Source organism: Cavenderia fasciculata (assembly GCF_000203815.1).
Source record: "Cavenderia fasciculata unplaced genomic scaffold Scf_Dfasci-G-b-205a01.r1-3, whole genome shotgun sequence".
NCBI classification, from domain to species: Eukaryota; Evosea; class Eumycetozoa; order Acytosteliales; family Cavenderiaceae; genus Cavenderia; species Cavenderia fasciculata.
This window is the reverse complement of record NW_004457737.1, coordinates 1,933,511-1,950,150: the sequence shown is the minus strand read 5'-3', so window position 1 is coordinate 1,950,150 and position 16,640 is coordinate 1,933,511. Positions and strand designations below refer to the sequence as shown.

Genomic DNA, 16,640 nt, shown 5'->3' with positions numbered 1-16,640 from the left:
TCTACCAAATATTCTATGTGTGTCAACGATGATAACACGTGATACAATGATTGTTATGAATATTAATAAAGTACTTTAGAAAAGTGTAGAGACAAGACTTAAAAGAGGAAAAAAGCAAGATAAAAGTAAAAGTATATTGTTATTGTTGTATAGTCAGCTGTCGACTGGTCAGATGATCGATATCTTCAATGGTGACGATGCACACAGATGAAACGAGATGAGCATCAATATGTTGCGGTATGTTGCAAACAACAATAACAAAAAAGATTGTTATTTACAATTGTCATTGTAGCGGTTCAGTTCTTGGAAAGGAAGAGCTAAACTACACGCATTTATCATTCTACATGGTCATCCAACTAAAAAGGATCTCGGTACCAATTACATCTCTATACCAACACCACCACTATGTCTCTGAGAGACAAACATAACACATAATCATTGCATTTCCAGGAAACGAGATACCCTCTCAAAGTGACTATAGGTACTGTATCTTTGGGGGGTTCCAAAACTCGTAGCATTCTAGACACTACTCTAGTCCGGACTCGGTTCTATTTTAAATTAAGTTTATTTTTATTTTTGAGCGTAATCATTACATAGTCCTTTCCCAACTTTTTTTTTGCAGACTTTTGATATCAGAGATTGCGCAAACGTTGATGCCAACGCCAACAAACGAAGCTTTTATGCCCAATTATAGAAAGCATCAGGATGGTGAGTAAGAGATCGACATTATGACCGAGAGTTTCCCTCTCTTTTGCCACTTGTTTATTTTTATCCTTATTGTAAAGGCAACGTTGATCGCACAATCTTTGGAACCCCCCTCTATCGAGACACTACTATGGATGTGGGTAGGGTGTATCCTGCAAACCATGTTCAATTAATGTAATGTTTGCGTACGATCCACTTTGAGCTCAGACTAGAGTAGAAAGGAAGAGCTATGACCGCTGTCTGGTGATGGTCCTATCATTGTTTTCATCAATGTTTATTTAAAACCGAGACCAACAAGCATTCACAATTCATTCGGTTTCTTCTTTCAAACAAGAGATAGAAATAGATAATAATAACTTATAGATAAGATAGATAGATAATATCTTTTTTTTTTTCGTTTTTTATAATTAATATCAAATCTCATATCTCTCAACTTCACTCGGGTCTCTTTGTTTCTATCACGTGAAACCTTCGATTCCTTTTTTTTTATTCTAATCAATCAATCGAATCATTCTATTTTAAACCAAAAGAGTGATAGAAAGATAGATTACTCATTCTTTTCTTTCTTTTATTTGTAAATACCTATTTTAAATTAAATATTTGTTTTTTATATAATATACATATATATAAATATATCAATCAACAAAAATGGTAGATCACGAAAACCTTGATCATGAAAATCAAGATCAAGATGATATCGTTGAAGAAATTCAATTAGATAATAATAATAATCAAAATCAAAATAATAATAATAATAATAACAACACTGAAAATTATAATACTCCACATGTTGAAGAAGAAAATCAAGATGGAGAAGTAAATGTTGAAAAGGGTGTTAGAGAATTCAAAAAGATGGCTGCCCATTTGGAAATGGAAAGCGAAAGATTAAGATTAGAGGATGGAGATGTTGAAGGTCGGCCAGCCGAAACTGAAGAAGATTTTAAACTTCGAAACTATTTCGAAGACTCTCAAAGACAATTGGCATCAAATGGTGCAAAGGCAAAGAAAATGGGTGTTAGTATTCGTGACTTGACCGTAGTTGGAAGAGGTAAATATTAAAATAGAAAAAAAAATATATAATATATCATCTGATTTCTAATTCATTTTTTTTTTTTATAATATAGGTGCTGATGCTTCAATTATTCCAGATATGTTGACTCCACTTAAATGGTTTTTTAATTTATTTAATCCATATTCTTGGTATGTATAAAATACATAAAATCAAAATCAATCAATTTTAATTTAATATTAATATTAATATTTATTTAATTTTTTTATTTTTATAGGAAAGGAGAAAATGGTACAACATTTGATAATTCTTCATAATATAAATGCATTTGTAAAGGATGGTGAAATGTTGTTGGTTTTGGGTAGACCTGGAAGTGGTTGTAGTACATTACTTAGACTTGTATCAAATCAACGTGAATCTTATGTTGCCATCAAGGGTGATGTTTCATATGGTGGTTTACCATCAAAGAAATGGTCCAAGTATAGAGGTGAAGCTATTTATACTCCAGAGGAAGATTGTCATCATCCAACATTGACTGTTAGAGAAACACTTGACTTTACATTAAAGTGTAAGACACCAGGCCAACGTTTACCAGATGAAACTAAACGTACATTCCGTGACAAGATTTTCAATCTTTTACTCAATATGTTTGGTATCGTACATCAAGCCGATACAATGGTTGGTAATGAATGGGTTCGTGGTTTATCAGGTGGTGAACGTAAACGTATGACCATCACTGAAGCTATGGTTTCCGCCGCTCCCATTACATGTTGGGATTGTTCTACTCGTGGTTTGGATGCTGCTTCTGCACTCGATTATGCCAAATCACTTCGTATCATGTCTGATACACTCGACAAGACCACTATCGCTTCGTTCTACCAAGCATCCGATTCAATCTATCATCAATTTGACAATGTATTGGTATTGGAAAAGGGTAGATGTATCTATTTCGGTCCAATTGGTGAAGCCAAACAATACTTTTTGGATATGGGTTTTGAATGTGAACCAAGAAAATCGGTAGCTGATTTCTTGACTGGTGTCACCAATCCACAAGAAAGAAAGATCTCTGAAAACTACTCTGGTGTACCACCACCAGAAACCTCTGCCGACTTTGAAGCTCGTTGGTTACAATCCCCACAATACCAACGTTCCAGCCAACAACACAAGGAATTTGAAGAACAACTCGAACGTGAACAACCACATGTTGCCTTTGCCGAACAAGTCATTGCTGAAAAGTCCCGTACCACATCCAACAGCAAGCCATACGTCACTTCATTTGTCACTCAAGTCATGGCATTGACCGTCCGTCATTTCCAATTGATTGGTAATGACAAGTTTGGTATTTGCTCTCGTTACATTTCCTTGATTATCCAATCATTCATCTATGGATCCATCTTTTTCCAAGTAAAGGGTGATCTCAATGGTCTGTTTACCAGAGGTGGTGCCATCTTTGCCAGTCTTTTGTTGAACGCTTTCCTTTCACAGGGAGAGTTGCCAATGACTTTCTTTGGTCGTCGTATCCTCCAAAAGCACAGATCCTACGCCTTGTACCGTCCATCGGCCTTCCACATTGCCCAAGTCATCTCGGATATCCCCATTCTCGTCGTCCAAGTATTCCTCTACTCGATCATTGCCTATTTCATGTTTGGTCTGCAATACTCGGCCGATCAATTCTTTATTTTCTGTTTTACTTTGATCGGTACCGCTCTTGCTCTCACCAACTTGTTCCGTCTGTTTGGTAATTTCTGCTCGTCGCTCTATATTGCCCAAAACATCATGTCTGTCTATCTCATCTTTATGTTGACCTTTGGTGGTTACATTATCCCCTACCCCAAGATCCAAGAAGTGCCATGGTTTGGTTGGTTCTTTTGGATCAATCCAGTCGCCTATGCTTTCAAGGCTTTGATGGCCAACGAATTTAGAGACACCACATTTGACTGTACCAGCAGTGCCATCCCAGCCGGTCCAGGGTACACTGATCCAGCCTACCGTGTCTGTCCCATTCCAGGTGGTTCACCAGGTCAAATGTCCATCACTGGTGAAGCCTATCTCGACTATGCCCTCGGTTTCAAGATTGATGACCGTGCTCTCAACGTTTGCGTCGTCTACCTCTGGTGGTTACTCTTTACCGCCATGAACATGTGGGCCATGGAAAAGTTTGATTGGACATCTGGAGGTTACACTCACAAGGTCTACAAGCCAGGAAAAGCTCCCAAGATCAATGATGCCGAAGATGAACTCAAACAAATCCGTATGGTTCAAGAAGCTACTGCCAAGATCAAGGATACCCTCAAGATGCCAGGTGGTGAATTCTCATGGCAAAATATCAAATACACTGTTCCACTTCCAGACAAGACTCAAAAGCTCCTCTTAGACGATGTTGAGGGTTGGATTAAACCAGGTCAAATGACTGCCTTGATGGGTAGTTCAGGTGCCGGTAAAACTACACTTCTCGATGTTTTGGCCAAACGTAAGACATTGGGTACTGTTCAAGGTACATCTCTATTGAATGGTAAACCATTGGACATTGATTTCGAACGTATTACTGGTTATGTCGAACAAATGGATGTCCATAACCCACATTTAACCGTTCGTGAAGCACTCCGTTTCTCTGCCAAGATGCGTCAAGAACCATCAGTATCTTTGGAAGAAAAGTTTAGCTATGTCGAACACGTACTTGAAATGATGGAAATGAAACATCTTGGTGATGCTCTTATCGGTTCTTTGGAATCTGGTGTTGGTATCTCTGTTGAAGAACGTAAACGTCTTACTATTGGTCTTGAACTCGTTGCCAAGCCACATATTCTCTTTTTGGATGAACCTACTAGTGGTTTAGATTCACAGTCGTCATACAATATCATCAAATTCATTCGTAAGCTTGCTGATGCTGGTATGCCATTGGTCTGCACCATCCATCAACCATCATCTGTCTTGTTTGAATACTTTGACCGTCTCTTGCTTTTAGCAAAGGGTGGTAAGACTGCCTACTTTGGTGATATTGGTGAAAACAGCAAGACCTTGACATCTTATTTTGAACGTCATGGTGTCCGTGCTTGTATTCCATCTGAGAATCCAGCCGAATACATGCTCGAAGCTATTGGTGCTGGTGTCCATGGAAAGACCGATATTGACTGGCCAGCTGCCTGGAAATCCTCTCCAGAATGCGCCGACATTACCAAACAACTCAATGAAATGAGAGATAGCTCTGCCAACATTGTCGAAAACAAAGAACCAGCCCGTGAATTTGCCACTAGCACCATGTACCAACTTTGGGAAGTCTACAAACGTATGAACATTATCTGGTGGCGTGATCCATACTACTCGTTTGGTCGTTTCTTCCAATCTGTCCTCACTGGTCTCGTACTCGGTTTCTCCTTTTACAATATCCAAAGTTCTTCGTCGGATATGCTTCAACGTGTCTTTTTCATCTTCCAAGCCATCTTCCTTGCTATCATGCTCATCTTTATTGCTCTCCCACAATTCTTCCTTCAAAGAGAGTATTTCAGACGTGACTATTCATCCAAGTACTATTCATGGGGACCATTTGCCTTGTCCATCGTCGTTGTAGAGTTGCCATACATTATCATCACCAATACTATCTTCTTCTTCTGTGCCTACTGGACAGTCGGACTCCAATTCGATGCCGACAGTGGATTCTACTTTTGGTTGATGGGAAATGTCTTCCTTTTCTTCTCTGTTTCTTTTGGTCAAGTCATTGCTGCCATCTGTGCCAACATGTTCTTTGCCATGATCATCGTGCCATTGCTCATCGTCTTCCTCTTCCTTTTTTCTGGAGTTATGGTGATACCAAAAGATATCCCAACGTTCTGGAGATACTTTGTATACCCGCTCAATCCAGCCAGATACTACCTCGAAGGTATTGTCACCAACATTCTCAAGGACGTCAAGGTAAAATGTACCGATACCGATCTCCTCAAATTCAACGCACCACCAGGACAAACCTGCGGCGAGTATGCCAAAGCCTTTACCGATCTTGCTCCAGGTTACCTTGACAATCCCAATGACACTGCCAACTGTGGTTACTGTACCTTTGACGAAGGTGCCGAATATTATGATACCTTGGAATGGTCTGCCGATAATCGTTGGAGAAACTTTGGAATCATCGTCTGTTTCTGGGTTTTCAATACTCTCCTCGTCATTGCCTTTGTTTATTTGACTAGACGTGCCAACAGATAAAGACAAATCAAACTAAAAATAAATTTAAATTTAATAAAATTTTTTTGTTCATCAAAAAACAAATAGGATAATAGATAGATACGATAAAGATATAACCATCAAAGACATTTGGAAAAGTGAACATTTCTGTAGCAGTCTTGTGGGACAATCTGCTGTAAAAGGAAAAGCTGGTGGGTGTTGGATGGTAATGTTTGATGATGGATGTTGGAGATAGAGAAGTGTTCTCATCAATATCAAGCACCCAGCCAGATGATAGTTATGGGTTGTTGGAAGATGAGATATAACAGAATTGATTGTGATGATTTATATCTTTTTTATATCCATAGACTATTACCATCATCTAATTGACAGAATTGTGAGGGCTCATACAAGTTTGTTGATAGACTCTGTTCGTTTCCAATCAACCATTTTATTTCTGTTTTAAAATCATCAACAACAAAAATTTTAAAATTTAATCAATAAATACTAGACCTTTCACTTTTACAAACTAAAGTACTATTCAATGGTTGTGATGTTTTATTTAAAAATTATTTGGAAATATTATTGTTGTCATCTTTTTTTTTTGTTTTGGATGCTGATGCTGGTAAGGCATAATCATTAATATCGATAGGGTAGCCTTGTTTATATGATTTCACATAGTTTTCGAGTCCTAAACGAATTCGATGGCCAACTGGAATTTCCCATGCAATAATCATGTCATACTTTGCGAGAATGGCGGTATCAGAAGCAAGAGTCCTTTTAAATCTCTGCTCATGGAGGATTGGATCGTTAGTCACACAGAGTGGACCACCATGCCAGAAGCCACCGTGAAATTGAACAACGGTACCTGGGTTGTCTGTCATCTGGTGTATGGTTTAGATGAGGGGACTGACATGGTATCCTTATCAAGTGGAGACTTGGGGCTTTTCTCATCTAACCTTGAGTTGATCTGATTGAGGTTATTGAACAGCTTTGGACCAAAGTCATCCCAACATTCAACTATTTGGGTAAAAAAAATAATATTGTAAATATATGTAAATCTATCTATTATTATTATTATTATTATTATTATTATTATTATTATTATTATTATTATTATTATTATTATTATTATTATTATTATTATTATAATTATTATTATTATTATTATTATTATTACTTACTAACCAGATCCTTGAGAACATTGGTGACAATACCTTCGATATAGAATCTGGCTGGGTTAAGAGGGTATACAAAGTATCTCCAGAACGTTGGAATGTCTGAATAGGGCACCATAACTCCAAAATTTTTTTATGCGTAGCGAGAGCAAAAAGGTTGGTGGTGCATCCCAATGACACTTAGTAAAACAACAATTTTAATCAGTTGCAAATGGATATAATCAAATTAATAAATGAAGTTCCAAATACATGAATGGGTGGGTGATGACATGAAATGTGGTACCACATAAAATCATGATCATTGATGGATGGATAGTGATGATTCGTGTGGTGGTTGGGGTTAGGGTTAGTTACTTGGTGTCTATCAATCGTATGATTGGTTGTCTGTTGTATACTAAAATAGATTGACAATAGCTAGTAAATCATGTACTCGATTCTACAACCAACCTAACACCTACCAATAACCCACCCACTCACCCACTCTATTCAATTTCATGATGTAATATGGACAAAAACAAACAGGTAGGGAGTAGGTAATGTATGTAGTCAGTCGATGATGTTTGCATTTCGTTTTTGTGTGTGTGTTTTGATGATAGATTCGATTGATGAGATGGATGGATGTCATTTGACTTGTTCTTGTCCGTCTGTCTGTCTGTCTGTTGTTATTGTCTCCTCTTATTCATTATTGTTATCTCCTCTTCCTCCTCCTCCTTGTTAATTGTTGATCATATGAATGAATGGAATTTAATTTTAAATATTTAATTTAAATTAACAACAACAATCCCCATCTAGATATATATCCCATTTTAATTACGGATCAACAACAACAACAACAACAACAAAGTTGTTTTAAAATATAATAATATTATTATTATTTTTTTAATATATATATTTACACAAAGAGAGCTTTAAAAGTGGCAGTCTACAAGCAAAATAAGAGTCGAAATCTATAATCGAGATTCAAACCTAAACTGTTGGTAAGACTGACAAAGACTGATACCATCAACATCCTCATCTATCTAGTACAGATCACCCACATCTCTCTCTTCTCATTTAAAAAGGAAATGTTTGTTCACAACAACTAACACTGTTTCACAGCTGAGCCTTGAGCACAGGGTGGCACCGCGGTCTCTCATAATTCAAAAAACAAAAAATCATCTTGTGTAACGGTTTTCAAAGTCGCACTATTAGCCCCTCCCAATGTTAGCAGTGTTGCTCTTTTTTTAGATTTTCAATTAAATATTACACCTATCTCCAATTCTTTTTATATATCTATCTTGTTATTTATTTATTTATATTACACAACCACCACACACCAACTATTTTGAATCGGTGTAGATAGTATCATCATCGTAGTCACATACATAGGAGAGGGGGCTAATATTAGGTACCTCCTACAACCTCATTTAACACACCACATCCATCCATCCGACAACACATTCTCTCAAAGTAGAATTGTTGGTCTAATTATTATTATTATTATTTTGTAGTAATACATACATCTATATATTATTATATCTATATATTCATATTTATATTATCATCAACCATGATGGACATTACATATGATTCACCAACAGAAACTGCTACAACACCTCCAACAGTGGCAGCAGCTGACGGTGCAACCATTATCACCACCAACAATGATACTGATAATAACCAAAATACCACTCCAATTCCTATTTTGACAGAAACAACAATAGTAGTGGATCAATCTACATCAACAGCAACAGCAGGAGCAATATCACCACTTAAAAGAATGGTAGAGATTCCAAACAATACAAAGTCGACCGAGAACTTGTTACAGGCTGCCGCCTCTGCTGCTGCCTCTGACTCTACAGCACAACCACCACCACAAATTTTAACACCCTTGTCAGACACTTCGTCTGACACTGCCATGGACAATGGAGGAGGAGGAGGATTGACACCACGACTATCGAATCCACAACTGATTCATACAAGCAGTTTAGGCATGCTACCATCAAGAATGAGCGGTGTCAATGCCGGAGCAGCTGACCGTCACCTCCATCGATATCGTCACTACGTAGAAGCTAAATTGGTTGGTAACAGCGTAAAGATGGATCCACTAGCCAAACATCTCATCAATTATCCAGTGGATGACATTTCAATTAAAGAAACTGTACAATCACATAGAACCAAAGAATCAACTGTTCCCATCAACACTGACAACACCAGTAGTGGTTCCACTACTCCCTCCAACATACATCAACACATTAAAATGTCATTGGAAAGTTTTGCAGCACCTAGAAAGACAGTTATCAAAAACTACTCGAAATTTAAAAAGGAAGCAGAACGTCTAACACACTTTGACAATGATAAATATGATGTTGATATTGACCGAACTCCTCCCAATAGTCCAATGATTGATTTAAATCTAAATTCATCCAATCATAACGAACAACCAGCCGATGAAATACAAAACGATCTTTTAAAAACCTATCAAGACAAAGATACCGACACTGAAAACACAGCCAATCGTAAAAAGGGTAGAGTTGGTTTCTTTCGTTATTTTCGTCCAGATTATAATTGGGGATCAGGTACTGAAGTTTCAATTTGTAATAGAACTCCTCAAGATATTTGGTCAAAACAAAAGTAATATAAATCAAAAAAAAATAATAATAATAATATTTCAAATTCTAATTATTATTCTATTTATTTATTTACTTTTTATAGTTATGTAAATGTATTAATTGAATTAAAAGGATTGGTATTTATGTTGGGAGATTTAGAACCATTCTTTTGTACATTATATCTTTACGACTCTGTCAACAAATGTAGAATATCAGAGAATTTCCATTTCGATTTTAATTCTGATCAATTGAGATCTTTATTGGATAAACATAATGTATGATGATAATAATAATAATAATAATTAATAATCTTACTTACTTTTTAATTTATTTGTAGGAAAAGGCAGATATTACAACACAATCAAAACATTTAATTGTTTCATTACCAGTTAAACAAATGAATGATATTTGGGTGATGGTACGAATTAATAAGGTTATGCAAGGTGACCCTGATCTAGTCAAGGAACCATATGTAAAAATAGAGGAAAAGGATGTAAAGGTCATTAAAAAGAACAAGGCCAAAGTATCAGACGTTGTCACCAAGTTTTGTGAACGTTTGGGCAAATACACACAACCATTCTCCTTTTCAGCGATTCCATTGACTGGCGAGAACGGTGATGTCAAGAATGGTGCATTCGAGAGCGACTCGTTATTCAAACAGGTACCAAAGGACAATGACGACATTGACGAGTTGATTGCCGATCTCAAAGATGCCACTAGAAAGAAGAAACTCAAAACGATTCCAGGTACCTTTTCCTATAACATTTCAAAGGGAACAGCACTACCACCTCACACTACTCGTCTAGATCCATCTTTTGATACTGTTATCAATGTCGAACCTTTAAATTCAAATATTAGTAGCAACAACAATAGATTTAGTGCTGGTCCTGGTATAGTTACCAGTTCTTCTTCTTCTTTGACACCACCAGTACTACTGGTCAATGCTACATCTGCACCAAATTTAGCTTCACTTGTTCCACCACCCATCTCGGTGACACCTACTACTACAGGTATATCTTTGACTGTTCCAAGTACACTATCAGCTACACCATCCATCTCTGTTTCATCTTTGGCAAGTGCTACTACGACTACTCCATCAGTCACCTCACCATCATTGTTGAATACATCAATATCATCACCATCACCTTCACTTAGTCGTACATCGACACTCAACGCCATTGTTCCGGTTATCCGTGAATTACAGTGTTTCCCACTCAAAGAGGACCTCATTCCTCACAGCGCCTACATTAACAATCTCTACATCTACCCCGACACTGTCAATCTCAGCAAAGCTAGTGGTAGAAACATTTGTATTAAAGTCGAAATTAGAGACTCTGATTCAGTCTCTCAACCACCCCTCTCTGTCATCTATGGCAAGAGTTCAAATCAAAAGTTTACCAATCAATTTTATACCGATACTCATTATCATACTAAAACTCCATCATTTAATGATGAAATTAAAGTTAAATTACCTACTCAGTAAGAAGAAGACAAACAAAAAAATAACAAAAAAAAGAAAAAGAAAAAAAGAAAAAGTAAAACTAATCTATTTATTTATTTATTTTATTTTATCTTAGATTAACAACAAAATATCATATATTATTTTCATATTATCATATTGTTTGTAATAAGAAAAAGGAAAAAGAGGAATCTGAACAATTGGTTGGTTATTCATTCTTGCCATTGTATGGTCAAAGTGAGAAGAAACTTGTAGATAATGGTCTTCACAACCTTCCAGTTGTATTGGGTATTCCAAAAGATGGTTATCTCAAAAAGGATGATTTGGATTATTTGGAAAATGGAAAGAATCTATTCAAACTTAACCTTCGTCTAAATTCTTCAATCTATCCTCAAAACTCTTATCTTAATCGTTTCTTTTTAAATAGTTTAGATGAAAAATTATCAGATTCTGATTTAAATCAAGTAAATATAGAAAATCAAAAAAAAACAAAAAAGTAAAAGTAATGAAATCAAATTATTAATAATACTCTTTTTTTTACTATTATTATTATTATTATTTAGATATTGAATGATTTTATTCATATTGATGCATATGAATCAATTAAATTCTTCCCTGTTATTATTAGACAATTGATTTATGTAATGTGTAATAGAGATGCAACTGTTGGTTGTAATGCAATTAAAGCAATCTTTATTTTATTATCAAAGTATGTAAAAAAAAAAAAAGAAAAGAGATTAAATTATAATTTTGTTTCTTCAATCATTTATTAAATATTAATATTTATTTATTTATTTTGTAGGATTCAAAATTATTTTGAAGATTCAAATGTTAGAATACCATTTTTAGTTTCATTTATATCACATGTATTTGATTGTCCAACTGATACCAAGATACCAGTTTATTCTGCACTTTGTTCTAGATTTGTTTACTTTTTAATGTTGAAAAAGTATCAAAGCAATCAAAGTGCAAAGGAAAGTCAAAAGGAAAATAACAGTCCACATAGTAGTTCAAGTGGTATTAATAATAGTAGTGGTAGTGGTAGTGGTAGTAATAATGGTGCATCTGGTAATTCCACATCACCAGATATTAGCAATTCAACTTTATTTTCATTTTCTTGGTTTATTTTTGATTTAATTATTAAATCTATTACTTTATCATCTTTGGATACAAGTATGTAAAATTTAAAATATATAATATATATAAATATATAAATATATATAAATACTAATACTTTCTTTTTATAATTTACTTATTTTTATAGTTAAAGGATCAAGAGAAAACAAATATGATCAAGATTTTATAAAATATGTACCAAAATTGATATCATTTATTATTCATCATTTCCAAGGAGCAGTGTTGAGTAGTACAGATGGAAGGTTGGCATTGGAGGCAAATAATAGTTTGGCATTGTTTGTACGTGACTTGTTTTCAGTGTTTGATAGAGGTATCACTGTTGACTTGGTGTTTGGATACACTAGCGAAATGAAACAAGGGACATCTAGTTCTGCCAACGAGTCGTTTGTAACTACCATGACATTCTTTAAATTTGATTTCTTAAAGATTGTTACCGACTATGAACATTATATCAATATCAATATTCCATTACCCTACGCAGTCACCAATATACAGACAATCAAACAAAAGATCATTGACATGCATCCAGTGGCCGGTCTATTGATTACCGAGGTGATGGAAGCTGTTACTAGCACACAAAGCGAGGTAAGAGGTGTTGCACTCAACACTCTACTCGCTCTACTCATCAAACACGAGTATGACGGTCGTTATCAATCAGCTGATAAACGTGAACGTATCGCATCGATCTATCTACCCATTATATTATGGTTTTTGGACAACTTTGAGTTGTTTACAAATTGGTATTTCGTGTCTGGTACAGAAGAGAAACGTCTGCTTATTTCGAGTATCTTGTTTGTCTTTAAAAACCTGTCCAAGAATTTATTGCGTAATTGGCTGCTCAAAGAGGTACCTCAACGTATCAACACGCTCTTTACCATGATTGATTATTGCACTAATCCATTCGAGTATCGTCCTGCCAAATCATTGGCCAACTCGCTACCTCATATGCCGTCGATTGGAAATGTTCCACCTGCTCTTCACGCAGCTGTCACATCGGCCATGAACTCGTCGGCGGGTATGCCATCACCGTCCATCTCCCAGAGTACTACTAGTATCCCCTCCATGTCCATCTTGCCAGAGGGAGGTCTCCCACTCGGCCACATCTCCAAGCTGCTCAAAAAGCACCATGGCAAGGAAAAGGACAAGGGCATGTCGCTGCCCTACCCCCCATCGTCCTCGAGTCACTTGGACACCCCTACACCTCCACTCTTGTCAGTCTCGAGTATTGGAAACATGAACGGTCTTGTATCTGGCAATAGTAGCAGCAAGTCATCCCTTGCACTCAGTAAAGAGTTGCCAAGAGACACTGGTAGTGCCAGCGGGTCAAGTGGCGCCAACACACCCCCAAGCACCAATGGAACGCCCGCCAACGGTAGTCCTGTCACCACGACCAGTCGTGACCGTCGCGAGTCGGTCAGCCAACCGTCTCCAGCTCAATTCCTGATGAACGCACTCAACCACAGCAGCAGCAACTCTAATATTGCCTCGATGGACTCTATCCACGTGCCCAAGACACTCACACGTTCGCCGTCCATCTCTCGGTCGCGTCCACTCTCCAACAACGAGCCAACACTTTGTGCAGAGGCCAATTTGATTGCCATTGACTTTATCGAAGACTTTATCGAGACGTATCGCGACCAACTCACCGACCCGTCGTCGCCCATCTTTGACAAGCTCTTTTCGCTCATCATCTCGCTGCTCTCCAAGAAGCAGAGTCATCGTGTGGTGCGTGCACTCCTCTCGACGGTCCGCTCGTTTATCCACAAGTTTAGAAACCAGTTCTTCCGCGTCAACAACAACTACTGCGGCATGATTTGCGAGCAACTGCTCTATCTGTGCAACTCACCCACTCTGAGTGTGCGTACCGACGCCACTGGACTCTTTTACACGCTTCTCAAGCACAACCACCAAGAGGTGGATAATATCGGACGTGTCAAGATCCAGTCGACCATCGCACTGTCCAAGTTGGCATCGGACAACTATGCCTTTGGCAAGGTCGGTGCCCGTAACCTCGAACGTGCCTTGGCGACACTCGTGTTGTACAGTCGCTCAGAAGAGGCCGGTGCCGTGGCCGACACGATCATCGACCGCCAAAAACGAGCCGGATTGTCAGCCGAACAAGTGACCGAGGCAGTTGACAAGTTTGGCCAACAAATCCAAAACATGTCGACCAAACTAGTCAAGATTATCCGTGACACTATGCGTGTCAACCAACTCAAAGAAAACTCTGATCCCGAGACCATACACGAGTTGTACAGCAAGATTGCCGATGGGTACTCTGACACGCCTATCATCAGAGTCGACTGGCTCGACGCACTGGCCACACTCCACGTCTCACAAGAAAATTATGTTGAAGCTGCCATTTGCAAGATTCGTATTGCTATGTTGATCCACGCCTATCTCGACCAACACAACCTCTTGCCATGTCGTCTCGACACGTCACTCATTAAAAACATTGTACCCGAGCTCCATGAAGTCGTCGTCGAAGAGGATGAAGGTGTATGCACATCACCACTCTTTTCCATCCCCGGTCTCATCTCATCGGTCATCCTAGCGATCAACCAGTTCCGTATGGGTGAGTTTTACGAGTTTGCCATCCTCCTCTACAAACTCATCATTCCATTGAGTGAAAAGACACGTGAATATGACAAGCTCTCTAGTTACTACAAACAAAGCCACAAACTCTACAAGGAAATCATCAAGACCAACGACAACAAGTCTCGTATGCTCGGTCGTTATTATCGTGTTGGTTTCTATGGTCGCAAGTTTGAAGACCTCGATGGCAAGGAATTTGTCTACAAAGAACCCAAACTCACTCATCTCTTTTCACTCGCCGAACGTCTCAAAACATTCTACCGTGAGAAACTAGGTGAAACCATAAACATCTTCCCTGACAGTGGTCGTATCGTTCCTTCCAACCTAGATCAAGAAAAGTTATATCTTCAAATCACTTCTCTTAAACCCTATTTTGATTCAAAATCTGATGAAGAACCAAGAATTGCTTATATTGATAGAAAAACTTTATTAAGTATGAAACAAAACAAAAGACAAAAAGCGACAAACAATCAATTATTAATTTCTTTTTCTATTTCTATTTCTATTTTAATTAGCCAAATTTGTATTTATTACACCATTTACATTATCTGGAAAGATTCAAGGATCAATTACAGAACAATTCCATAGAAAATCAATTATTTCTATTGATTGTACTGCACCAAACATGTTAAAGAGATATCCAATTGTAAAGTACAAAGAGATTGAGATTAGTCCAATTGAAAACAGTATTGAAACGATTGAACAAAGAAGTAAATTATTATCACTTGAAATTCATACTGAACCTGTCAATATTAAAACTCTTCAAGGTGTTTTACAAGGTTCTGTTTTATTACGTATGTTTAAAAAAACAAAACAAAAAGAAACTATATATATTTATTTATATTTTATTTTTAATATTTATTTTAGAGGTAAATGCAGGAGCATTAGAAATTTGTAGAGGATTTTTATCAAAGAATTCAAGAGTCAATTGGAATAATTTGTATGTTCAAAAACTGGAGGAAAAGTGTAGAGAGTTTTTGGTACTTTGTAGAAAGGCATTGGATTTGAACAAATGTAACATTCAAATGAATCAAATTAGTTTCCATCACGAGTTGGAACAAGGATACAGACGTTTACAATTCAAGATGGAGAAATACATCAATGGCGAGATTAATGAATCCGAAGAGGCAGAGTTGGATCAAATCTTACAAGATGATGCAGATGATGATTCATCTCAACTCACCATCACCGAAGATATGTACGACAATGAAAAGGATTCATCTCTATTTGATGGTTTGACACCATCTAGTTTGATTCCAAATTTCATCAAAGACCCAAAAAAGAAATCTGGTTTCCTAACCGTCAAAGATACCAAACCAAAACGTGAAAGTAAAGAACTCAATGTCTCCTCAATACTAGCTAGTGGTGATAATAGTATCTTTAATAATAATGGTAAAAATCTAGAAACTCCTAGATCATCATCATCTAAAAGAGATAGTAAAGGTGAACCATAAAGAAACGAAAAACAATTAATTATATTTATTCCACAAACTCAAATTAAAAACAACAACTACAACAACAATACATTTATTTAATATTAACAAAATCATTTTAAAATAACAATTCTAACAATTAATAAAGTAACAACTACATCTGTATTATTTATATAATTTATATAATTTATTTATTAATTATCAAATATATTTGATTCGGTTTGTTTGGATATTTGTAAAAAATTAAATTAAAAACATCTGACTCCTTCCATTCGTTGAGTCGTTTTTCGTTTACAACATTGTGCGAACAAACATCATTAATATATCTATATCTTTAATTTTTTTTTACGTAATATTATAATATAGTATTATTCTTGT

General features: G+C 36.6%; 3 protein-coding genes across 3 annotated transcripts; 2 read left to right on the top strand and 1 right to left on the bottom strand.

Moving 5' to 3' along the window:
- Positions 1-1,353: 1,353 nt before the first annotated feature.
- DFA_03470 (uncharacterized protein) lies at positions 1,354-5,911 on the top strand (the record flags this gene model as incomplete). The annotated part of the gene is made up of 3 exons (XM_004363016.1): positions 1,354-1,753; positions 1,830-1,909; positions 1,997-5,911. 3 exons carry the CDS (start codon positions 1,354-1,356, stop codon positions 5,909-5,911), a joined length of 4,395 nt encoding a protein of 1,464 aa, XP_004363073.1.
- Positions 5,912-6,438: 527 nt separating this feature from the next.
- Positions 6,439-6,753, bottom strand: DFA_03469 (uncharacterized protein; the record flags this gene model as incomplete). Its single annotated transcript, XM_004363015.1, has 1 exon — positions 6,439-6,753. The coding sequence occupies one exon, from the start codon at positions 6,751-6,753 to the stop codon at positions 6,439-6,441; it is 315 nt and encodes a 104-aa protein (XP_004363072.1).
- A 588-nt stretch (positions 6,754-7,341) lies between these two features.
- On the top strand, positions 7,342-16,283 carry zizC (DOCK family protein; the record flags this gene model as incomplete). Its single annotated transcript, XM_004363014.1, has 13 exons — positions 7,342-7,429; positions 8,538-9,660; positions 9,742-9,913; positions 9,976-11,117; positions 11,216-11,561; positions 11,661-11,806; positions 11,900-12,270; positions 12,362-12,621; positions 12,661-13,018; positions 13,079-13,249; positions 14,147-15,262; positions 15,345-15,623; positions 15,697-16,283. The coding sequence occupies 13 exons, from the start codon at positions 7,342-7,344 to the stop codon at positions 16,281-16,283; spliced, it is 6,159 nt and encodes a 2,052-aa protein (XP_004363071.1).
- Between the last annotated feature and the right edge of the window lie 357 nt (positions 16,284-16,640).